At 52.8% G+C, this 23,101-nt stretch overlaps 12 protein-coding genes across 12 annotated transcripts; 5 read left to right on the plus strand and 7 right to left on the minus strand.

The window, feature by feature from the left end:
• Positions 1 to 431: 431 nt before the first annotated feature.
• N7459_003151 (SRP9/SRP21 family protein) lies at positions 432 to 1,119 on the plus strand (the record flags this gene model as incomplete). The annotated part of the gene is made up of 2 exons (XM_056942335.1): positions 432 to 503; positions 682 to 1,119. 2 exons carry the CDS (start codon positions 432 to 434, stop codon positions 1,117 to 1,119), a joined length of 510 nt encoding a protein of 169 aa, XP_056802218.1.
• A 538-nt stretch (positions 1,120 to 1,657) lies between these two features.
• N7459_003152 (ribonucleotide-diphosphate reductase subunit RNR2) lies at positions 1,658 to 3,121 on the minus strand (the record flags this gene model as incomplete). The annotated part of the gene is made up of 4 exons (XM_056942336.1): positions 1,658 to 2,268; positions 2,325 to 2,658; positions 2,768 to 3,013; positions 3,092 to 3,121. The coding sequence occupies 4 exons, from the start codon at positions 3,119 to 3,121 to the stop codon at positions 1,658 to 1,660; spliced, it is 1,221 nt and encodes a 406-aa protein (XP_056802219.1).
• A 1,624-nt stretch (positions 3,122 to 4,745) lies between these two features.
• Positions 4,746 to 5,926, minus strand: N7459_003153 (putative mitochondrial oxaloacetate transporter (Oac); the record flags this gene model as incomplete). Its single annotated transcript, XM_056942337.1, has 4 exons — positions 4,746 to 4,984; positions 5,044 to 5,515; positions 5,588 to 5,843; positions 5,910 to 5,926. The coding sequence occupies 4 exons, from the start codon at positions 5,924 to 5,926 to the stop codon at positions 4,746 to 4,748; spliced, it is 984 nt and encodes a 327-aa protein (XP_056802220.1).
• Positions 5,927 to 6,442: 516 nt separating this feature from the next.
• Positions 6,443 to 7,658, plus strand: N7459_003154 (WD-repeat containing protein SWD2; the record flags this gene model as incomplete). The annotated part of the gene is made up of 3 exons (XM_056942338.1): positions 6,443 to 6,547; positions 6,605 to 6,830; positions 6,880 to 7,658. 3 exons carry the CDS (start codon positions 6,443 to 6,445, stop codon positions 7,656 to 7,658), a joined length of 1,110 nt encoding a protein of 369 aa, XP_056802221.1.
• A 171-nt stretch (positions 7,659 to 7,829) lies between these two features.
• On the minus strand, positions 7,830 to 9,485 carry N7459_003155 (uncharacterized protein; the record flags this gene model as incomplete). The annotated part of the gene is made up of 1 exon (XM_056942339.1): positions 7,830 to 9,485. One exon carries the CDS (start codon positions 9,483 to 9,485, stop codon positions 7,830 to 7,832), a length of 1,656 nt encoding a protein of 551 aa, XP_056802222.1.
• Positions 9,486 to 10,300: 815 nt separating this feature from the next.
• On the minus strand, positions 10,301 to 12,250 carry N7459_003156 (uncharacterized protein; the record flags this gene model as incomplete). Its single annotated transcript, XM_056942340.1, has 7 exons — positions 10,301 to 10,579; positions 10,639 to 11,249; positions 11,302 to 11,376; positions 11,426 to 11,466; positions 11,533 to 11,858; positions 11,915 to 12,109; positions 12,176 to 12,250. 7 exons carry the CDS (start codon positions 12,248 to 12,250, stop codon positions 10,301 to 10,303), a joined length of 1,602 nt encoding a protein of 533 aa, XP_056802223.1.
• A 292-nt stretch (positions 12,251 to 12,542) lies between these two features.
• Positions 12,543 to 13,720, plus strand: N7459_003157 (uncharacterized protein; the record flags this gene model as incomplete). The annotated part of the gene is made up of 2 exons (XM_056942341.1): positions 12,543 to 12,628; positions 12,685 to 13,720. 2 exons carry the CDS (start codon positions 12,543 to 12,545, stop codon positions 13,718 to 13,720), a joined length of 1,122 nt encoding a protein of 373 aa, XP_056802224.1.
• Positions 13,721 to 13,862: 142 nt separating this feature from the next.
• On the minus strand, positions 13,863 to 14,788 carry N7459_003158 (DUF4112 domain-containing protein; the record flags this gene model as incomplete). The annotated part of the gene is made up of 3 exons (XM_056942342.1): positions 13,863 to 14,376; positions 14,433 to 14,647; positions 14,714 to 14,788. The coding sequence occupies 3 exons, from the start codon at positions 14,786 to 14,788 to the stop codon at positions 13,863 to 13,865; spliced, it is 804 nt and encodes a 267-aa protein (XP_056802225.1).
• Positions 14,789 to 15,411: 623 nt separating this feature from the next.
• N7459_003159 (decapping enzyme complex catalytic subunit DCP2) lies at positions 15,412 to 17,956 on the plus strand (the record flags this gene model as incomplete). The annotated part of the gene is made up of 2 exons (XM_056942343.1): positions 15,412 to 15,427; positions 15,492 to 17,956. The coding sequence occupies 2 exons, from the start codon at positions 15,412 to 15,414 to the stop codon at positions 17,954 to 17,956; spliced, it is 2,481 nt and encodes an 826-aa protein (XP_056802226.1).
• Positions 17,957 to 18,187: 231 nt separating this feature from the next.
• Positions 18,188 to 19,492, plus strand: N7459_003160 (YgfZ/GcvT domain-containing protein; the record flags this gene model as incomplete). Its single annotated transcript, XM_056942344.1, has 1 exon — positions 18,188 to 19,492. The coding sequence occupies one exon, from the start codon at positions 18,188 to 18,190 to the stop codon at positions 19,490 to 19,492; it is 1,305 nt and encodes a 434-aa protein (XP_056802227.1).
• Positions 19,493 to 19,661: 169 nt separating this feature from the next.
• Positions 19,662 to 20,963, minus strand: N7459_003161 (putative cell cycle control protein (Cwf23); the record flags this gene model as incomplete). The annotated part of the gene is made up of 1 exon (XM_056942345.1): positions 19,662 to 20,963. The coding sequence occupies one exon, from the start codon at positions 20,961 to 20,963 to the stop codon at positions 19,662 to 19,664; it is 1,302 nt and encodes a 433-aa protein (XP_056802228.1).
• Positions 20,964 to 21,516: 553 nt separating this feature from the next.
• N7459_003162 (M20 family metallopeptidase) lies at positions 21,517 to 22,773 on the minus strand (the record flags this gene model as incomplete). Its single annotated transcript, XM_056942346.1, has 1 exon — positions 21,517 to 22,773. The coding sequence occupies one exon, from the start codon at positions 22,771 to 22,773 to the stop codon at positions 21,517 to 21,519; it is 1,257 nt and encodes a 418-aa protein (XP_056802229.1).
• Between the last annotated feature and the right edge of the window lie 328 nt (positions 22,774 to 23,101).

Genomic DNA, 23,101 nt, shown 5'->3' on the forward strand with positions numbered 1-23,101 from the left:
ATATTAAACGTGTATGATATTTCCGAGAGGTGATGAGATATAACTTGTGAATATTTAGATACTGCAAATCCCAGAACAATGGGATTATTGAATTGGCGAGGCATTATGTCTATAATTTTCTCCGAGATAGTGCTGTGAAACAGGTACATACATTTCCGACCATGAGTGGTAGCCGATGCCAAGACCTGGAAAAAGTGCGGCAGCTGATAACTGTGGACTTTCATTCCACCCCAGACTCTTCCAACCACCACCACTCAACTCCCAATTCCTCTCGGTACCGGCGAAAACAGGCTTTCTGCTGCCCGACCCCCTTTTCTCCAGCAATCGTCCAGCAAAGAACCCCCAATTACCGCCGAACCCGCACATATCACCTGCAACTCCGCCTCGGCATCCCACCCAAAGAGCGAGACCGGCTCTCGCCTACACAAGCCATGCCTTACCTCCCTACCTCCCAGGAATTCCTGGAGCAGTCAGCCCAGCTTCTTGAAGCGTACCCGGACACGGTAAGACCCGACCTTCCACGCGAAACCCGCTATTCCCACCTCCACAATACCACAGAGCCCGCTCAACCACTCCACCAACATCCCAAGGACCCAACAACGCCCACCTCTGAAAGAACCATAGCCAAGCACACCGCAAGCTATAACCAGGACATACAAGACTAATAAACGCATGATCCAGACCCGCATCACCACAAAATACAGCTTCCCCACCGAACGCCCCGCAAACCAAGCCAAGCGCCAAAAATCCCAGTCCAAACGCGCAGACGCCAGCGCACCGGCAGAGACACCATCAGCACCCGTCGTGCCCGTCGCCGCGCTCACCCTCAAGACATACAACCCGTCCACGGGCATCTGCCTGCAGTACCGCACGAACAAGGTGGCCGAGGTGGGCCGGCTGATGACGGGGCTGGGGAAGTTGGCCGGCGGGGCGGACGTGGCGAGCTTGGGGTTGTCGGCGCCCGGGGTTGCGGGCGCGGGGGATGTGGAAATGCTCGATGCACCGGCGGTTGGGGATGAGGCTGCACCGCCTGCGCCTGCGGCGGCTCAGAATCAGCAACAGGGTGGTGCCAAGGGTCAAGGGAAAGGCAAGAAGAAGGGTGGGAAGGGGAAGCGATGATCTCGGTTGTTGGAACTGTTGAAATTTTGCAGAACGAGGTTGCTCCCTTGATGGGGTTAAGCGGGCATTTGATTAAATAGAAAATAATGACTTTTTACGGGTTTCATGGATCCCTTGGCCGTCGACAACAAAGGAATGTACATACCTCGGAGCATAACGTGGACGTGAATTAGGAGAATCGCCAGGACAATTCTAAGCTCCGCTATAACGACAATGTGGAGGGAACGCGACTACGAATGGGAGCAGGAATACACAATGACTTGTTGATTTTGAACATCTAGATACAATATCCGCCATCCATCCCATATTAGACATCGAGGGGGGAGTCTAGGACAGACCAAGAAGGTAAGAAAAGAAAATAGAACGCCATTCCCATGCGTAACCTTCGGAAAAAATCCCATCAATCAATAAGAGCAGAGAAAAAGACAAGAAGCGTAATATCGTGTGGAAAGCAGTGCGAGACAAGCTCACAGCCTAGGGTATAAAACAAAAGGGGAGAGGGAGATGGAGGTATGAGGCAGTTAAGGCCCGGTCCCGCTTAGAAGTCCTCATCGAAACTGAGACCGTTGTTGTTTCCGGACTTCTGCTCGCCATCGGCGGTAGACTCCTTCTTGGTACTGGCCATGACACCAGCCTTCTGGTAGTCACCGACGCGCTTCTCGAAGAAGTTGGTCTTGCCAGCCAGGGAGATAGACTCCATGAAGTCAAAGGGGTTGGCAGAGTTGTAGTACTTCTTGTTGCCAAGAGCCACAAGGAGGCGGTCAGCAACGAACTCGATGTACTGGCACATGAGCTTAGCGTTCATGCCGAGCAGAGCACAGGGCAGAGCGTCCGTCAGGAACTCCTGCTCGATGCCGACGGCCTCGACGATGATATCCTCGACCATCTGCTTGCTGGGGCGATTGTTCAGATGGGAGAACAGCAGACAGGCGAAGTCGGTGTGCAGACCCTCGTCCCGAGAGATGAGCTCGTTGGAGAAGGTCAGACCGGGCATGAGGCCACGCTTCTTCAACCAGAAGATGGAGGCGAATGAGCCAGAGAAGAAGATGCCCTCAACAGCAGCGAAGGCAACGAGGCGCTGGGCAAAAGTAGACTCGCGGTCCTGGATCCAGCGGATAGCCCATTCGGCCTTCTTAGTGATGCAGGGAACTAGTGCAGATGCGTTAGTCAAGCGATGAAAAAGCAAAGGGTTCAGGGAGTCATACTGGTGTCAATGGCGTCGAAGAGGTAGGTACGCTGCTTGGGTTCCTTGATGTAGGTGTCAATGAGCAGCGAGTAGGTCTCGGAGTGGATGTTCTCCATCATGATCTGGAAGCCGTAGAAGCAGCGGGCCTCGGGGACCTGCACTTCACCACTGAAACGCTCGACCAGGTTCTCGTTGACAATGCCGTCCGAGGCAGCGAAGAATGCAAGGACGTGGGAAATGAAGTAGCGCTCGTCATCGTTCAAGCGGTTGTGCCAGTCGTGGAGGTCCTTGGACAGATCGATCTCCTCGGCCGTCCAGAAAGAGGCCTCGGCCTTCTTGTACATTTGCCAGATCTATTGATCGAGCCATCATTAGCCGCTTGATCGTAAGGTAGGACGGTTTGGCGCGTTGAATCGCGTCGAAGACACTTTACACGTTGACGCGTCGGAGAGAATGACCTACCTCATGGTACTTGATGGGGAACAGCACGAAGCGGTGAGGGTTCTCCTGCAGCAGAGGCTCGTTGGCCTCAGCCTCCTTGATACCGGGAGCCACCTTGGGGGCCTCAACGGCCTTCTCCGTGTTCTTCTCGGCAGGCGCGTCGATGGGCTTGAGAGACGCGGGTGCGTTCTCCTTGCCAGCCGACTCGAAGTCGAGCTTCTTGATGGGGGAGTCGCTCATCTTGAGGTTCTCGAGGGAGGAAGCAGTCTGTCAAGAAACAAGTTAGCCCATACCCAGGTCACGACGCGTCTGTCGCGAGAGGCGACTAGTCGTGACATCACATACCTGCTTCGAAGGGGTGATTTGGGTGGCCATTGGAAGACGTGTCTGAGGAATTATTCACAGTGAGAAGCTAATTGCAAGACAGACACGAGGCAAGACCAAAGTCAGAGGCTTGAGAGGGAAGAGAATGGTTGCAGCTGGAGGGGGAAAGAATCAATTAAGTAGTGGGCGGACGTGATTCTTTTAGCGCGACGGGCTAAGTCACGTCACACGTGACCGCGCGCCGCGTGCTTATGTCAGGACGCAAGGCGCGTCCAGCAATGCGCAGGCGTCTCTCTCATGCCACTACGCTTCCAGCAACATCCGACGCTAGGGCAGTCGATCCATGGCCGTGCCGGTGCCTGTGGTAGCCCCCTCGACCGTGGCGGAAATCCATTTAATATTGCTTTCTCCTGCCCATTCCGAAAGGGGTTTAATTGCTATACCACGCTCTGTGTTGCCTCTATACGTGCAGATGTCAGATGAACTATATACGCCTAGATGTACTCCCAAGTTGAACAAGAACCCATAGACAAAATTCAACTCCGAAATCAATAACACGGGATTCATTTCACGCGTCTTTGCCCCCCAAATTTTCAGCTCGACGTAATGGCTCCACTAGCGACAACGCTAAGCTGAATCACGATCAGATAAGCCCGCGTCGGCGATCCAAGCAAGACGCGACGAGCACTACTTGACGGATATACGGATCTAATTGGCAGTCTAGACCAGCCTCCATTGGAATGGACGAAAATTGTCGAATCAGGATTAAAAGAGCCCGTCGCGTCGTGCCCCAGCTCGTCGGTGTACACTCCACTGGCCCCCGATTTTGCTTGTCTCTCCACTCCCAACCTCTTTCACCGCGTAGCTTTGCTTTCGCTGCCGGTGTCGATGCGTCCAATTGTAAACAAGGGGAACTCCTGCCTAGAAACACGAATGTCAATCATATACCGCTCCGCACAGCCCTAGCCCTGGAAGTTACCTGTCTGGCACAAACTCTCGAAGGAATGGACCTTTCATCCCATCTGGAAGGCTCGGGGAGTGGAGATCCAGGCACTCGCGTCGGAGAATGTGCTCAGCACGCGAGCTGGATCTCGCGTCGGCTCCCTGGGGAAGATCAATGTTTCAGATGTCCGTCTGCGTCAGGGCTGAGCATGTCGGAGCTGTGCCGTCCGCTCTCCATCCCTGAGTTCCAAGCGCGTTTCTCCCCACCTGCCAGAGTTGGTGCTCGGGCAACCCTGCATACTGCGAGACCCACTGCGAACTCGAACTTGCCGGTATGGCATATTATACGATTGGACTTCATCCGATGGCAGTGACGGGTCTCTGCGAGTTGGAGCGCCATCAACTTTTCAATAAGTCAAGTCACTGGAAACATAATTAGGCTTCCAGGGGCAACAATAGAAACTATCAATGCGCCACCAGAACACTCGCCTATCCATTCCATCGCAATCAGTAAAAATTTCACTGCTGCAGTATGTACAGGCGTCTTCAACAATAGGGTCCTAGTACACCCTCGACGAACGCCAAATCTATGTTTAAACCCGATATCACGGAAAGGCCAATAAAGCACACAGATGCGAGTTGCCCATCTAAAAGAAACCCACAGAAGGGAAAGAAACACGTTATAATGTAATAAAATGACGGATATCGGACGCTATTTTGCCCCGTCCCTTATTTAGAGCTTCTCGCGGAGCGTGTCAGGTAGCACAACATCCTCGACACGGCGCATCAACTTGTTAGTCTGCTCAGCCAAGCTGAGAGTCAAGACCGTATGAGGCAAGACTCGGGCCAGATGAGCAAAGAAGCCCTTGTAGATGGCGAGAACACCTTCCGTGCGGACAGTTTTGAGCAGGCAATCAAAAACGCCCTGGTAGAGGTTACCAGTCTGATTGTACAGGCGAGCCATGATAGTGTCTAGAAGATTACGAGTTAGTAATGCTGAAACATCGCCATCAAGAAAAGAGGATAGATACCAGGTGGGTGCATGAAGCAGCACACAACGAAGCCTGACGCAGCGCTACTAGCCAGGTGCAGAGCAGGTCCTTCTTGCATACCCAAGTGCCGGGTCAAGCGACGCTTAGCAAAGAAGTATGTAGGAAGTTGGACAGCACTGCCGAAACTGGTACGGATCATAGCAGCACCAACTCCTCGGTATATGCCCTTAATTCCCTCACTCGAGTAGATCTTGCTCAACCCGTCAAATGAGTTCTTATAGTTGTGCTGGGTGCCAACGGGAAGAAAAGGAGAGTAGGACTGCAGGCGCGTTTTGACCAAGAAGAATGGAGACCCAGCTGCTGCACCGATCACTCCAGAAGCAGCACCGGCGAAAATGTTGGCCCCTAGCGACTGGAACTTAGGATCGCTGTAGATGGCAGATGTGACGTTGGAACGAATGGGTTCGTAGAATCCCAAACGGCAGCCATTGAGTAGGACCTGATAGATGTACTGATTATTCGAATAAGTTAGTCCAGTCCAATGGCAAAGTCAGGTTTCTGATCGCCTGGAATAACAACGTACGGCAGAACCGATACCCCGGAATAGCCCTCGTGGGCCTTCATTCTGCAAAATGACCTTGACACCGTGCATAACGCCTTTGTACTTCTTCATCGCCTCACTCTTTGCCTGCAACTCTCCCTGTAGTTGTAATCTGGGATCTGTCAGCATTGCTGCGGGGGAGAAATGCGAAGCGTAACCGCACCGGATCTTAACGGTCTCGAAGCTGTGAGTGACAGTGACCGCGCCACATGCCGCAATACCTCCAGCGATAAACGCACTGTCCGAAAACAGATAATGTTAGCAAATATGATTCCCGAGGAAGTTCATAGTAGCAATATCGTACCCTGTTGTTGTCGACATTGTGTCTTGGGGGCCGGTCGTTGCCAACCACTCGTGTCTTTCGTGGAATCAGAGGGAGGAAAAACGCAGAGGCGATATCGACGGTGAGAGACAAGGCACCGGTGCGACCGAGGACAAGGGTCCGCCACGTGTTTCCGAGATCAGACTGTATATATACAAGGACGTAGATACTGTCCCGGCGAGGTTGGCCTGAGCTGAAATGCACCTCAAAGCTTACCTGCGGTTACCGGTGGCCGAAATTTGCAGGCTGTCATTGGCCAACTACCACTCTGGGGCTCCGATGACCGGGGGCGGTGAATGGGAGTCAGGTCGACTACACGTGATATATGGCCTGAGGAATCAATCCAAACCTGAGGCGCGAGGAGCTCTCTGGCCCAAAAAGGAAAGGGCAACGCTGCACTCGCCGGGATTTTGCAAGGGTTTGTTTGCCAGGATGCTCTGACACCCCTCTTTTCCCCTCCTTTTTCTTCCTCCTTGCCCTTTCCTCCTCAATTCCCCACAGACCTTCCTTCCATCATGGCTGAGAGCCAGCCGCAGACCCAGCCCGCTCAGCCCGCGGCGCAAGCTCCTCAACAGCCTCAAAAATTGCCTGATATTATTCGTGGTTATCGACCAGTCAAAGTAAGCTTCAAAGCGCACATAGCGCCTGTGATCCCCTGCTTACCATGTCACTTCTAGTCCTTTCGCGGGTCAAAACCAGACGCTTCCACTTATGTAACCTCCCTGGATTTCGACGATCAAGGCGAGCTTCTAGTAGCTGCTGGCGATGACGAGACTATTCAAATATTTGATATCCAGGAAGGGAAACTGAGGAAGTCGGTTCCCAGCAAGAAATACGGTGTTCATTTGGCAAGATTCACCCACCACTCTCGCCAGGTTCTTCATGCCAGTACCAAAGTGGACCGTAGGTGCCGACAACTATATATGATGGATCGCAAGGCTTACACAGATAGATTCGCTGAGGTTGCTCGATCTTCACAACGAAGGATATGTCCGCTACTTCTCTGGTCATACTGACAAGGTGACCTCCTTGACCCTGTCACCCGGAAATGACTCCTTCATATCTTGCTCCAAAGATGATACAGTGACGCTTTGGGATCTCGGTTCAAGAAACCCTCAAGGCAAGCTGAAAATCGCGACGCCATACTTGGTGGCATTTGACCCCTCCGCTTCAGTCATTGCGATTGCATCACAGTCCACCTCTTCCGTCCTCCTCTACGATTTCCGCAACTACGACAAGCCACCTTTTTCAACCTTTGACCTTGCCCCTTTTGAAGAAACCTACACGCCATCCAGTAGAGGACGCGCCTGGACACGACTCGAGTTCTCCAATGATGGCAAGTACTTGATGGTCGGAACAGACTACCACGGGCACTTCATCCTCGATGCCTTTGAGGGCACCGTGAAGGCGTTCTTAACTGGAAAGAGCGGGTCACCCGGCCGTGCTGCCCCAGTGTCGACCACTGGGAAGCCATTGGGGCAAGGTGATGCATGCTTTACCCCCGATGGGCGGTATGTCATTGGCGGCAACGGCGATCAGCAAGATGTGCTCGTCTGGGACTTGCAGCAGGAGCGAGAATCCAATAACATTCTGCAACCGATGACCAGACTACCCCACCGAGGCCGGACTGCTCTCATTGAATACAATCCACGTTATAATATGATTGCCAGTGCCGACAAGGAAACAGTCTTTTGGCTTCCTGACGAACCACCCAGGCTATCGGAGAAATAAATTGTACCGTCAATCATGATCACGACGCGACGAGATTCATTTATCATGTTTGGTTCCCACCGTAGTTGATGGAAGAAATGTGTGACACGAAGTGAGCGGCTTTTCTATTTTTCTATCGCCCGTATCTATCCCCCAGAACCTCTCATATATTGGCTGGCAACACTGGCATATTCATGCTTTGCGGTCCTTGTCCTTTCCCACCAAACTCCGTGCTGTATCACAGATCCAGACCGAGGGACCTTGAATATCATCGCCGCCCCGTCGATTCTTCTCAATGGTCATTTCGATTTGCTTGTCGATAGTCCGGTTGCTGGAAATAGTTGTCATACCTGTGGTCCACCCATACATGAACACACTGTGGTTGATGTCCGACAAGTTTTGAGAGACCTCGTGCGCTACCGCGGGGAGTTTGCCCTGTGTCTTTCCAGCATCAATTATTGGCTGCGCATCCACCGTTCTGATTGGGACTTTCCAGTTTGTTGGGACGTGGTAGTCGGAGAGTTGCTGGAACCTTTCCACAAGAGATGCGCGGTCCAGATGGTCATATGGCGAATTCCCCATCATAATCATCATGCGGCGTTTTTCGGTCTCTGTACCGATGGTCTCAACAATTTCACGCATTCGTGTGGCGGCCTCGTTGGTGCAGACCAGCTCGTTCTCGCCCATGGCCGGCCAGAGCTCGGTTGGAAGCAGGGGCTTCTCTTTCTCGACCTCTATCTGTCGAACAATGGCTCTGTGGAAACTTGGCGATGGAGCGATGTCCTTGACATGAGAAAGGTCGGACACCATGGCGAGGAGGAGGGTGCAATCGACATTCAGGGTGGGTGTGAACTTCTTGAAGGGTTGTGGCAGGAGATGCACTAGCCCTGATTTGCCCGTGGCAACCGGTAGGCTGTTCTGATACACGACTTCGACACCATAGCTCCGCATCTCATTGACAATATCATCAATTTCAGGGGAATTGCCCTCCTGGATCTTGAATAGAACAACACGTAGCCGCGGATGCTTATATCTCACCCGCGCAGCATCGGCTGCTTTCCTAAGGTCCTTGGCCAGCTTGATGAGTTCTAGCTCATCGTCATCGTCGTCTTCTCTGTCGTCTTCTCCTTCAAAATTCCGTAGCACAGTCCGTGGCGGCCCCTCACTGCCGTCATCAGAGAACTCCTGCTCACTAGCTCGCTCCCACCCCTTATTCGCCATCTCAAACAACAGTCTGGTCTCAGAGAGTGTGGATACTTTCACCCATTCCTCTCCCTCATCCGCCACGATATCCACAAACACGCTCTTGCGTTTATCCTTGTTGGACTGCTTCTTCGAGTCGGCATTCCCAGTGCTTTTCGATTTGCTCTCTGGAATGGCGACCTCATCGTCCCAGTAGAACCGCTTGCCCAGCGCAACTAGCCCTTCACACGAGCCCTTTGCGATGTCCCATACAGCCTGGTAGAACGGCAGATTGGACGACCGCAGCGCATGCATCAACCGCTTCTCAAGCTCCGAATCATCCTGTGCTTCAGCATCGGCCTGGCCTGAACCTGCGCTGCTCAGAATCTGTTGCTCCAATTTTTGTAGCATCCTGAGTTCCGAGTGCACATTGGACCGGAACTGGCGCACCTCCACGAGTTGCGGATTACGCAGTGTCTGCTTCAACAGAGCATGTAACTCATCGATCTCGGTGAGCAAATCGAGGCATTGTTGACTGAGCTGCGTATAGACCTTTGAAATTGACTGTGCGGGCTCGATTGTCGGCGCGGATTCATCTTGCGCGGTGCTGGTCTCGTCCTGGCAGGTTGGGCTCGAAATTGCGGGGAATTCTGGGGCGTGCGTCATTATGGGGCGGGAGGTTGAAGAGGACGGAACGTGTCAAACGGGCAGCTTAGGTGAAATCGGAATCGGAACGGTCTTGTATGCATGGATAGGTGGGCCAGATGCAATGGTGGAAGTTCCTGCCACTTCGAGGACTGCGAGCTGCGTAGCTTGCGCGGGGGCCGTTTTATCGCGGGCCGATGCGATAGATCTATCTTATCACAAATGTGGAATGAGGCCCATTGCAATTCCGGGATTGCAATAGACAGATTCGATCTGATTGCAGTGAGGATTTTCTCGAGGCAGGCCAGCAATAAAGACGAAATTAAATTGAACTGTGGACGAGGTTCTGTATGACTCAGGGAGACAACCCAACGGGACCCACCTGGGGACTCTGCGCTCATGATTTGTTATGATCTGTTTTAGTATATGCAAGTGTTCTCTGCTATTATATTGGAGAATCCGACCAAGCCAAAAGAATCCATATGTAGGGATCAAGGACGGTCTAAGATTTATACACAACATATTACATTACCTTGGTAACAGCCGAAAGAGTCGCTGCTGAGGCATGGCAAGCAGTTCAAATTATATATAGGTATTATACTTCAAGAGCCAAGATTCAAGTCAATTCAACCACTCACTTATCAGTAAAGAACGGAGAAACAATGAAAACGAACGCCATGAAATGCTTGTACTCCTTGAATGGGTTTATTGAAACACTCGTGTTAAACTGCTAACCCCACCCACGGAGATCACTCTGTTACCCACCGATGACGGTAAATAGCTACAGCTATATGGAATGTCCACAAAACTTCCAGTTGACCGATTTATTGGAAGTCCTAATGGGTGAGTCTTTGTCTCTCGCTGGAATTGCGCGGAGACTCGTCGTCATCGGACCACTTGTCACCATCTTCACCCACTGCAAAGATAGTCTCGTCGTCAAGCGACTCGCGTTGCCGATGTGCCGAGGACACGGGCTTGGGCGGCACAGGCGAAAGGTCACGATGGCCACCGGCAGCTGAGCTGCCAGGGTACTCGGGAGGAGCGTCCAAAGGATCCTCCTCGTCGAGACCACTGCCGAATGAGCGGATCTCAAACCCATCGTCGTCTTGAGCGAGCTATAATCATCGTCATTAATTAGGCCCAAGTACATTTTGCTAGGAAACATAGTCCTTACCTCCTCACTCATGGCAAAACGTCGATTGTTAGCGGTTGGTCGCCATAAGTATGCCACAAAGGCGATGTCAAACAGGTAAACCAGGTTGAGCCAGCCATCCAGCACAAACCACCGCGCCTTCCAATGCTCAGGCACGAAGCTGGCGTCACTCCGGCCGGCGAAGGCAAAGGAGTTGATGAAGAAGAATCCGAAAATCACGATGATGCTCCCAAGGATGCACCACCACAGCTTCTTGTACATCAGAGCCTTGGTCTTCTGTTTTCTCTCGATGAGGTCCTTCATGGTGGCGTTGAGAGAGTTCAGGGTCCACACGTAGAAAGCTGTCAACGTTCCAGCAAGAGGGAGGACGATCAGAAGCACCAGAGGACCAGCACTGTCCGGCGTGATGGACAAACTAGCAACCGAGTAGATGACTGCAAAGATAAAATGCGCAATGGCTAAGATGCGAACGTAAATCATCGTCCTACCCAAAGATGGCTTAACCACACCATAGCCCATGCAGACGATTAGAAGAAGGAAGAACGAGAAAGCATTTCTCCCCGCATTAAGAACGGCCACAATGATCATCATCGCCTTGGCAAGGCCATTCAATCCATGTCTGTTTTGGTAGTCTACTAAAGTTAGACTGCATATCCCACCGATGAATCGCGCCGGTAGACATACCATAGAATCCCCATGTCATCAGTTGCTCAACGATCAAGAAGACAAGAATGGCGGTGATGTAATTCTGAACGGGCACTGGCAATTTGTTAGCGCCGTGTGAGGCGATTGGAAAAGATCGACTCACGAATATCGAAGCGGTTCTGCACGTAGAGGAATGCCCAGAACCTAGATAAATCATGTCAGTTTCCAGTCCAAAGCTCATCTTTCACTCGACGCCGTGTTGGCACATACACTCCGATGACGGCATATACAATAGTCAGAGCCCCGTAGAAAGGAAGCTTGGCGATTTGCGCCCCAGGAAGCTCTCCGTATGAGTTCCGGAAACTAACCACAGCCTTGTAATCCTCCCCGGAGTATGCATAGGTGCTCACGCAGTAGAAACCTGTTTTACGCACAGGATACTTGATAGCGTCCGGGTTGTTGAGGTGGACAGCTTTGGAGATTATGGGGTTCTGGGAGGCATCACTAGCATTTCTGGTGAGGAGGAACGCGCCAATCTCATCTTCCGTGCAAAGGTTCGCCTCGACGTTGGCAGCATCGCAAATCGTTTCCTTCATCTGAGGTTTATCCGTCAGCCTACCGGTCTACTCAAATGCGCCACTTGGAGACATACCTCGGCATCGTCGGACCGGTACTCCCCAATGAAATCCTCGTCGTTCCATTCAAAGATCACAAGACTAGCCAGTGGATCGCCTTCCTGGATGTCTACCTTGGAGAATTTGACCAGGATAAAGGGGTCCACGTTCCCGCCCCATGCCTTGCGACTATACATCCCTGAGCAACGTTGTCGGTGGGCTTCATCGGATTTCTTGACGACAATATCAGCAACTTCGGACGGGTGCTAGAACCGGAGAATCAAAGCGCAATGACTTACTAGTTCGACATCATTGGCAAGCACTTGGCCTGCCAGCAGGGCTGTCAGGCCCAAAGTCCGGAGCCAGCCCTTCATCGCGACCGTGCAGCAGGAGCAAGAAAGGCTCCAGGGTTCAGAAATAAGACCTGTTAAGAAACAGGCGGCATCCAAATTGGGCCTGAGGGAAGAGAATAACAGAAGGCACTCGATGCAGATGTCGCGCAAGCTTGACCGGAATCGTTGAGCTCACTGCGTGGCCTCAAATGCTCAGACCGGGGAAACCGCGCGCGTGGGCCCGCATTAGATAATCGAAGTGCCCGCACCGCCACTTTTTCTTTTGTACTCTTGAACATCCTGCAATTCCAACGATCTCACGCCGACCAAAGCGATGCCGGCCAAGGAGCTCTCTCGTCCTTGCATGGACTGCAAGGATGTCGAGGCAACCATGACAATCCGCAAGAGGCAGCTCTGCAGGTATGTGATCTTGATATGGTGCCCCTCATAGAGCACAGCTACTAAAAACCACCGAGTCCTTGTTTCAAGTGGTTCCTTTCGATGAAGATTGTTCGACGAATGGAAAAATATAAGCCAATAAAAAACTCGTCTGATGTGCGCCACCAGCTACTCCTCCCGGTATCCCTGGGTGTCTCCTCCTCTGTCTTGTTACACGTCCTAGACACTCAGATCCAACGTAGCCTCTCTAAACCGTTGGGAAAGCGAGGCTACGATCTCCATATTCTCGTTCTCGAGACATCCACCATCACTGCGTCGAAAACACAGTGCGAGAAAAGTTTCGAGGCGGCGAAAACAGCCTTTCCAATGCACACATACACTCGTCTGCCTTTGCACAGCATCTTCGAATATGTCCCAGAGATGAAGGAAATAATGCGTGAATATGCGGGCCCTGAGTTCTCCGACGATAGCTCGCAGTCAGACGAGCGCCGTCTGGCTGCTTTCCACGCAGCTATCTCCTCAGCAACGTCAAAGACCGACATGGAATCCGTCTTGTTGACTCGGTTTGTCATTGCATTTGCCAAACAAGCCGGCTGCGAGGCTGTGCTATGGGGTGATTCGGATAGTCGTCTTGCCGCGAAGACACTTGCGGGTGCTGCAAAGGGTCGTGGGGCCTCGCTGACTTGGCAGGTCTCCGATGGAATGTCCCCTTGGGGCATAAGATTTGAATTTCCTCAGCGAGACCTGTCAAAGTCCGAGCTACAGCAGTTTCAAAGCGTTTGCCCCGAACTTTCCGATATTGTGATCCCTGATCCACTATTTTCGGATACTGTTCTCACAAAAAACCTGTCCATCGATGACCTGATGATGCGCTACGTTCAGACCCAGGGTGAAAAGTATCCTGGCGTTATGGCCAATGTCTCGAGGACCGCAAATAAGCTTGAGTCATATTCTGCGCCTGAGAGAATCCCATGTTTACTATGTGGAGGCCTAGTTGGAAACGTCAAGGGCAATGAGTCTGGAATTACAGTTTCCATTCAACCTGGTGACCATCAAGGCTCCCATTTCTGCTATGGATGCCTGCGGTCTCGCCCGAGTGATATTGCTAATTAAAGAGAAATCAAAACGCGCTTCATCGCCAAACCCCCTCGGTCCGGTTTTAAATGAACAAAGCAGGCATTGAGGGCGCAATTGGAAAACAATCTTTGAGTCATCAGAAAGGTATTTGCTATCGCAACCTAAATTTCTCAATCCTTCATGCCCCTCGTTCCACATCCTCATTTGGATGACTCGCCCCTCCAAACCACCTTGCCAAGGGTCGATTAGCCCGGGCCTGCCTGGCAGGCTGAGACTTCTTTGGATGAACGCCGGAGTTGTCAGTACGCCGAGCCCCAGAGGAACTAGGGTCATTATACTCGGGTGGTGAATGATCAACAATTCCACTCTCCTGTTTGTCCCATTCTTCTGGGAGGCTGTGATCAATGGCCTGCTCCTGAACACGGTCCTGTTTTATGGCACGTTTCGAGGTAGCCTTGAGTGCCTTAGCGCCCTTCTCACGCAAATGCTTCTCGAGAATGACGGCGTTTCGTGTATTGCACTTGTAAACCGCATCGGCAATATCCCCAATGAATGGGACGAGACCGATGACAAAGTCGATAATCACATTTACCAACATCATCATACGCAAGCGTGATGGAAGTCCGCCCTCAATGCCTTCACATGTTCTCACAACCATCATGGCGAGGGCCGCGTCACCGGCATCACCAATGCTGCGGCAACGAAGTCAGTCCGGGTGTCGAGGACAAAGTATCAGACTGGGGCTTACAAAGGAACAATTCCAATCACGCTTCCCCAGCCAAAGCGAACCCCACACAGGTTGAACAGGGCATAGTCCAGTCGGTAAGCTCTGCGCTTGACCTGAGTGAGGATTTTGGCATCATGTTCGGACAATCCTGGAGGAATGGCCTTGCGGCGCTTGCTTGTCTTCTTTCCAAAGGTACGTCCCAGGCGTGAAGCAGGCACCTCTTCAAAGTAAGGGTCCTGAAGCATAGTATTCGATTTAGCCTCGAGTAGTTCGATTCATGATGAGGTTCGTAATTCACTTACCTCAGTTCCAAAATGATTTCTAGCGGACTCGGCGAGAACCCGCTTGCCGACCAGGGACCATAATGCCCCCGACATAGTATGTGTTGTAATGTGTAGAACTTGGAGTTGAACGGGACAGATGTGGGTAAAATATAGTGTTTCAAGGGGCCCAAAATAGGCTGGCACTTTGTAGCTACCTTGCTTGACCAGTATGAGCAAAATTTCAATAAGTGCCAGTCTCAGTTTCACTGGATACCAAGGGCGTGAATGGAGGGGAAGATCGCGAAACAAAAGTGGAAAGGGAGACAAGCAGTTTCGGCACGGGCCCAACGTCATCAATCTTGTATTCGTGAATCCTGGAACCTGCGCCGATCTGTGGCGCATTAACATATTGCACCGCCACATAATGACTCAGCCGATCGTCATTTGGGCAGTTCCGCTTTCCGCTTTCTGCTTCCCGCTTCCCGCTTCCCAACCAAGCTGCCCTCCCCGATTGGTGAACGGTCTCCTACTCCATTCCATACTCCCCTTCACTGCAGTGATCGCACGACCTTCGGGATCGCTCCATACTCCAATTCTCTTTTGCCACTGGTCACTCAGTTCTTTGCCTTCCTCTCGCCGCGTTGAGACCTGTCGCGTCGGCGGCCCAAGCAAGCACCTGGTCTCGGTCATCTATGCTGAAATGCTAAGCTTCGTCGACCAGCATGACCGAATCAAAGATGCAACTAGAAGACTGTGGGATACCCGACCACCGTTTTCCAAAGAGCTATACTAACATGATGCCCTTGGGCTACAACAGGGCTGGATGACTTATGTGTTCGCTTCATCGTTAACCTGCCTCGTGAGGAGCTTGAGTCCGTCGAACGGATCTGCTTTCAAGTTGAAGAAGCACAATGGTTCTACGAAGATTTCATTCGACCCCTTGACCCCGCGCTGCCATCCCTCTCGCTAAAAGCCTTCGCTCTGCGCATCTTCCAACACTGCCCTCTTATGTCGCAATGGTCCCATTATCACCACATGACAGCCTTCTCGGAATTTCTGGCGTACAAGACGCGCGTTCCAGTCCGAGGTGCGATTCTTCTCAACCAAGAGATGGATGAGGTCGTCTTGGTTAAGGGCTGGAAAAAGGGCGCGAACTGGAGTTTTCCCCGTGGCAAAATCAACAAGGGCGAGAAAGACCTGGACTGCGCAATTCGTGAGGTCTATGAGGAAACGGGCTTCGATGTTCGCGAAGCCAATTTGGTCCAGAATGAGGACGATGTTAAGCACATCGAGATTACGATGCGCGAACAGCACATGAGACTCTACGTTTTTCGCGGGGTGCCTCGCGACACTCATTTCGAACCTCGAACTCGCAAGGAAATCAGTAGAATCGATTGGTACAAACTTTCCGACCTACCTACACTCAAGAAGAACAAAAATGACGAAGGACTCGCGGTGGCAAATGCCAATAAGTTCTACATGGTTGCCCCGTTCCTGCACCCGCTGAAAAGGTGGATCGCCCAACAGAAGAGACTCAGCGCCAAGGCGCATGCTGGCACGAAACCATACGCCCAGGCTGAGGGCTATGTCTCTATGGAGGAGAATGGTTATCAGACAAACGGTACATCGGCCCTACAATCCACTGCCACTCTGGCTATTCCAAGCGATCTCCCCGAGGTGACCTCTGTACAAGATGCTTCGTCTCAGCTGAAGCAGCTTCTGAAAATCGGCGGAGGTGCCCCGGTGCCAGCTCAGCCGCCGGTTCAACCTACCGTTGTGGATCAGTCGAAGTCAAATGCTCTCCTTGAACTATTGAGGAAGGGCTCACAGGAAATTGTTCCACCGAGCGGTGACCGTTCTGGTGCGCCTTCTTCGACGCGGCCAGCTCACTTGGCGCCCAACTTCTTCCCCGGATTCCCCCAGCAACAGCAACACTTGGCACCCTCTAATTTTATGCAGCAAACATCTGCGAAACTACCCACTGGGTTGCTCCAATCGGTTGCGCAGCCGTCCGTGAATGTAAATTCTCGTTCTCTGTTTCCGCCTATGGAACATCCTGAGCTTTCGGCGTCACCCGCAATTCCGAACGTTCCTCATATGGCCGCACCGAATTACCACAATGCGCAGGCGATTTCTCAATCTGCAATCTCTGCGACCCCAAGACATGGGCCGGCGCCATTTCAGCAGACTGGTGATCCTCAATTTTCCCACCAAACGGGCCCGTCTCAACTTTCGGGTGCCACAGTGCCGCCAGCAAGCAAGTTGCCTCCGCCCAAGCTTACCAGCCACTCGCTTGCGTTGCTGAACTTCTTCAAGAATGATACATCCAAGACTCCCGAGGGTATTCAGGCTGCGACACTGGCAGCTCCAGCACAAGGGCCTAATCAGATACGAAAGACATCCCAGCATCAAGACAGCCTTTTGAACTTGTTCGGAGTCCCGCGGTCTACTCCCAGTTCCCAGCCTGCGGAACTTTCAGGAAACCCTGTTCCACAGGCTCCAGAGATACAAATCCTTCAGCGGCCCCAACAGCAGGCTTCTCATAATATGCAACGGGGTACCAACGATTTCAAGGCAGGCCAAACGGCGGCCACTGTTTCTGGACCGCTTCACATGCCACAGTTTGAGGCGATTCCCAAAACAACACATAGAAAAGCAACAAATGGATCTAGCCGGAGACATAACTCTTCCCGGCGGGAGCCGTCACAGCAATTGTCTTCGCCTATCACGATTCTCCCGCGACCGCAGAGTGCCAAGCGGCATGCTTCTCTTGCGGATTCTAATGTTCAGGCAACCCAACCTTCAGATTCGCTGCATGATACTCAGACGGCTGCCCCTGAGCCTGTGAAGCCTTTCCAACCGCAGATCTTACGCCGCTCTGAGAAGCCGAGTTATGAAAACATGTTGATGGAAATACCCAAGACGGAGAATGGGGACCGCAAACCGAGCCTTCCAGGCTTGCAAATGCAGCCAAATGACTTTGCTCGTCGACCTAGCCAGACTGCTACGCAGAAGGAGGCTCTTCTTTCTCTTTTCGGCAAGCCAGCAACCTCTTCATCCCCAGCGCCAGCAGAACAGCTTGACTCTCGAGCCGTGAACGCCAACCAGCCACCAATCAACGCCTCTGGCCTGGTCAGCCCGCTTTCGTCCCTTCACTTCCCTAGCAGTGGGGAATCTCTTTCACGACACGGCACACCCTCGGAGGTCGACCGCGTGGCGTCTCCAAGTAACAAAGCGTTTCTACTTGGGTACTTGCAAGGTGTTGCCAAGGGCAACAAATGATTTTTTGATATCTATTAGCCATACATCACCTTTATCTGTGATGATTGCATTGTGTCGTACAGGACCATGAATAATCGAATCTGCACATTCATCTTCTTCCTGCCTGTTGTGTAGCTCTTATGTAGATTCTCGTAATTCTGCCCCTGCACACCGCCCAACGTCATCGTTCGGATTATCGGCGAAAGAGAAATACAGCTGCTTACATTGGCCCTACGTCGTTTCCTCCAAACCATGATGCGCCCTCGCCTCTCAGTCTGTAGGAATTGCCTGGCGCGCAGTCGGCTTTTCTCAACCACGGCCTCTCAGGCCGAGCAACCCAAAAATGCCTCCTTGCCGTCAGACACTGGGTATGCTCGACTCACAAACCGCGGCCTCATCTCCATCACCGGTGTCGACAGCGCAACCTTTCTCCAAGGCCTGATTACCCAGAACATGCTGGTTGCCAATGATCCTAGCAAAAGCATTCGACATACAGGCTCATACACCGCTTTTCTCAACTCCCAAGGCCGCATTCTAAATGATGCTTTCATTTACCCAGTCCCCAACCCCGCTGGCAACGACAGTGAACGTGAATGGTTGGTCGAGGTGGACAAGAATGAAGTTCCGAGTCTGATGAAACACTTGAAGAAACATAAGCTGCGGGCGAAGCTGAAACTCCGCGCCCTGGAGGACGGTGAGCGCACTGTGTGGTCGTCCTGGAAGAATCACACCCAGCCGCGGTGGGCCGCATATAACCTGGAATCCGAGACTGCGTCGCCCTTTTCTATCTCCTCTGATATTGTCGGGTGTATCGATTCCCGTGCGCCCGGCTTCGGATCTCGAATCGTCACACCCGGCTCGGAGGGACTACGCACCCATCTCACGAACGAGTCGCAAGTGTCCGGATCCGAGGTTGGATTGGACGCATACACTGTACGCAGGATCCTGCATGGCGTTGCAGAAGGGCAGTCGGAGATTATTCGCGAGTCGGCCTTGCCGTTGGAGTGCAACATGGATCTGGGACGCGCAATCGATTTTCGCAAGGGTTGCTATGTTGGTCAGGAATTGACGATTCGTACCCATCACACTGGTGTGGTGCGTAAGCGCATCCTGCCTGTGCAGCTCTACACTCAGGATCCGCCCTCGGAAAATGGCCCTGTGTTTGATCTCTCGGCGGAGCTACCTTTGCCGCCCGGCGGGTCTAATATCATCAAAGCTGGTGGTCGCCGAGGCCGCAGTGCCGGAAAGTTTCTCAACGGCATTGGTAACATCGGCCTCGCGCTTTGTCGCTTGGAAATGATGACCGATATCGCGTTGACGGGTGAAGGAACTCAGTTTACCCCTGGCAGCGAGTTCAAGGTCTCATGGGCCACCGAGGCAGAGGAACCAGCCGAAGTCAAATTGCAAGCTTTTGTTCCGTCTTGGACGCGCGAGTTCATTCACGCCGGCGGCGCTCGAAAATCGACTCCACGGCGTGTCGATACCGACGGCGAGAGAGCGCGTGTCCTCGTCGAGCAACTGGAGGAAGAGGAGCAGTCGCACCGGCGGGTGGACTAGCTCCTTTCCTACTTAATGCATCATTTGTATAGTATGAAAACAGAGTAGATCTCATGTAAATACCAAATGTATCTCTATTCATGCAAAAATGCCTGTGAGGTGGCGGGGTATCTCTAAAACGAACGAAATGGCGAAGCTTCAAAGAGAAGCTGCAAGACAACATGTTGGATCAAGACTCATCAACCTTGGCCTTGGCCGCTGCAACCTCTGCGGCGTCGGCAGCTTCGTCCTCCCGCGCAAGCTGCTCCTCAAGAGCTTTGCGTTCCTTCTCCCGCTGAGCATTCTTCAGGCGCATCAGCGTTAGCTCCTCGAGACTGGGGGTCCCTGGAGCCTTGGCAGATGGGTTGAAAGAGGACGCCTTGGGAGCATTAGAAGCTGTTGCAGCAGAAGCAAACGAGCCGAACGAAGGTGCTTTGTGGGTGTTGGGAGCCGAGTTCAGCCCTGGGAAGTTGAACGACGGGGTAGCCGACGACGTACCGGCGTTTGGAGGCGGCGCCGGTGATGTCTTGTGTGTCCCCGAAGACGCTGCTGGAGCCTGGTTGTCTGTGGCCGGGCCCAGGTTGGGCTGAACGCCAGATGCCCAGGCCACGGAGTCAACGAGGGCCCAGTCCCCGTCTGCCTGGCGAATCCTCTTCTCGCTGTCCAGCACGGCCGAATGCGCGCTCACAATGGAGGCGAAAACCACCACGCCCGTGGCAAAGGTCACCTTTCCACGTTTTCCCTCCACACGGGCCCGCTTATCCTTGAGCATGAAGGCGTTTTCAACCTTGCCAAATGGCGTAAACAGCGTTGCAAGCCAGTCCGCATTGAGCTCCAGACCTCGACCCTCGCGAGCCCAGCGCACTTTCACCGTACGATCCAACTCGGAAACACTCGTCCCACCACCTTCTTGAGACCGATCAACGCGCTGGCTACTCCGATCCGCAGCTTTGCGCGCTTCCTCTTCCTCCGCCTGCATGATCTTCTGCTCCTCGTCCATCTCCTGCTTCAGCTTGTCCTCCGCCTCGCGCCGCCTTCGCCGTCCGTCTTCCGCAATCCGATCAATCTCCCGTTGTAGTTTCTCTTCCGCGTCCTCGTCGGCCGCCATCCAGGACCGCTTGACGCCCTGTTTGACGGCGCCGCCCATGGTCGCTGCGCCAGCTCGTTCCCTTGCTTCAAGATCTTCGCGCATCTTTCGCTTGGCAGCGTCCATCATATCGCGCTCGCGCTGCTTCCGCAGCCGCGCCTCCCGCGCGTTGTCATAGAGCTGTCGCACCGACGGATCTGAGAGGACATCGTAGGCGATTTGGAGAAGATGGAACTTGTCGATGTCGGCGGCGGTCGGGTTCGCGATCTTATCCGGATGATATTTGAGGGCTGTCCGTCGGTAGGCGCGTCGGATCTCCGTTTCGTTGGCCGCGGGAGAGAGGCCGAGGAGGCCGTAGAAATCTTGGTTCGAGGCGGCGTGCGCCTTCAAGTCTTCGTTCGACATGATGGTGGCCTGGAGGGGTCGAGGATAGATATTAAGGAAGTTTGAATAAATTCGAAGCTCCCGGGTGACAGGAATATGGGAGGGGGGCTCAGTGGACCCCGTGAAGAGAGTGTTGCAGTAGCTTCGAGTCGGAGTTGGTTTGGGGAAAGTCAGAGCTGCACGGGCGGTGGCGCACTCCGTCAGCCCTAAAAGGCCGCCCGCCAGGCTTCATTCTTCGGACGCTCAAATTGCTCGACATAAACCAGAAGGCATTCCATCTAAAGGTGTGGCACATATCTGACAGATTAAGATGCTCATACAGCCAACTCCCAGTGGATTCCAATGGAATGCCCTCTTATCCTGTCCATGGACAAGTCCTTAGCAAGTGCAGCATTTGGGGCATTTGGAAAATGGGATTTGTTCTCATACTATTCTTTTGAAACCCGTCTATCGTATCTATTGCTCATCTTGTCAGATCCCATATTCGTGAGTAGTTGGCCGGTCCCTTCCTAGAGGGTCCTGTGGATTCCCGGTCTATTATTTCACATTTGTCTTTTTCCGACTCGACCAATCTTTACGTCAAGAAGGTCAACGCAGCGAGGCACAACGCATCTACTCCAGCTCTCATCGTGGGCTGGATAACGGGCGCAAAAAGTGCCGAGTGGTTACCTGGAATCTCTTCCGTGCGAGAATCTGCCTGTGCTTGATCCCACAGTTCAGGGTCAATGCCTCCTAGGAGCCAAAAACAGCTAGGGATTCCTCGGCAAGTTGCCAGCGTAGAGAAGTCCTCGCTCACATTGGTTCGCGGCACGTCATCATCAAAGTCTTCAAAGTGAGTCGCGAACGTAGCGGCAACTTGGGATGCAGCATCTTTGTCGTTCAGGGTAGGTGGGAAGCGTCTGGTCGGAGTAAACACTGGGGGCTTGGGCGAGCCACTCGCCGCGCACTCGGCCTTGACGATACGCTTGATCCCAGCGATGATCTGGTTCCGAATTTCCAGTTTTACAGACCGGAAGTCAACGCCGATTTCGGCCCTGTCGGCAATAATGTTCTCTGTCTGCCCGGCTTGGAGACTCCCGACGGTCAAGACAGCGAGCTCGCTTGGGTTGATCTCTCTGCTCACGATGCTCTGTAGTCGAAGAACGATGTGTGCCGCTAGCAGGACCGGATCCACCGTCTGATGAGGTTGAGACCCATGACCGCCCCGCCCAAAGACCGTGATCTTCATGCTGTCGGCAGCAGCCATGATGGCCCCAGGGCGCGAGCCAACGCTTCCTGCTCGCATTCTCATGACGTGCTGACCAAGGACATAATCGGGAACTGGGATCCTGGGGTAAAGGCCGTCATCAACCATTGCTTGAGCGCCTCCGCCTCGCTCTTCGTCTGGTTGGAACAGCACGATCACCGTCCCGCTCCACGCGTCCCGCAAGTTGACAAGCGTCTCTGCCGCTGCTAGAAGGCATGTAATATGCATGTCATGGCCGCAAGCATGCATCACGGGTTTTTCATTCCCATCGGCATCGCGCATGGTGACAGAGCTTGCATAAGCGAGACCGGTCAGCTCCTTGACTGGAAGTGCGTCCATGTCCGCCCGCAGGAGCACCGTTTTGCCCTCACCATTTCGAAAAACACCGGCAAGTCCGTAGCCCCCGATGTGGGTGTGAAGCTCAAAGACTTTCAGCTGCTGGAGATGCGCCGCGAGCTTCTCCGATGTAGCCTTCTCTTGCCGGGAAAGTTCGGGATGCGCATGAAAATACCTGTATACGTCCTCGTAGGGGGTCAAGTCCAATGACGCTGCCTTGAGTATAGCTGATAAGGTTGAATGCGCCATTTGTGGAATGATTTTTGGCAATGTGGGAGACTTTCGAAGGATGACAAGCCGGGAAGTTGTTCATGGGCAAGTCGAATCTTACACGGAGGTAACGGAGTAGGAGTTTCCCGAAATGTACACTACTGCATCCCGCAACATCTTCAAACGAATCTCGACCAATCGCAGGAGACAAACTCGATTTATTTAGAATTAGTAAGCTTGGGCTTTTTTTGGTGTATAAATAGATAGTGCAGCGCAGCTTAAGGGAATGAGTCACTGGCCGACCGACTTCAGTTACGGCGGTGCATTTCCTCCCCGCCAGCTAGAATATCCACTTAGCTTCATTCAA

Source organism: Penicillium hispanicum (assembly GCF_028827665.1).
Source record: "Penicillium hispanicum strain IBT 35686 chromosome Unknown utg000003l_segment0_segment0, whole genome shotgun sequence".
Lineage (NCBI taxonomy): Eukaryota > Fungi > Ascomycota > Eurotiomycetes > Eurotiales > Aspergillaceae > Penicillium > Penicillium hispanicum.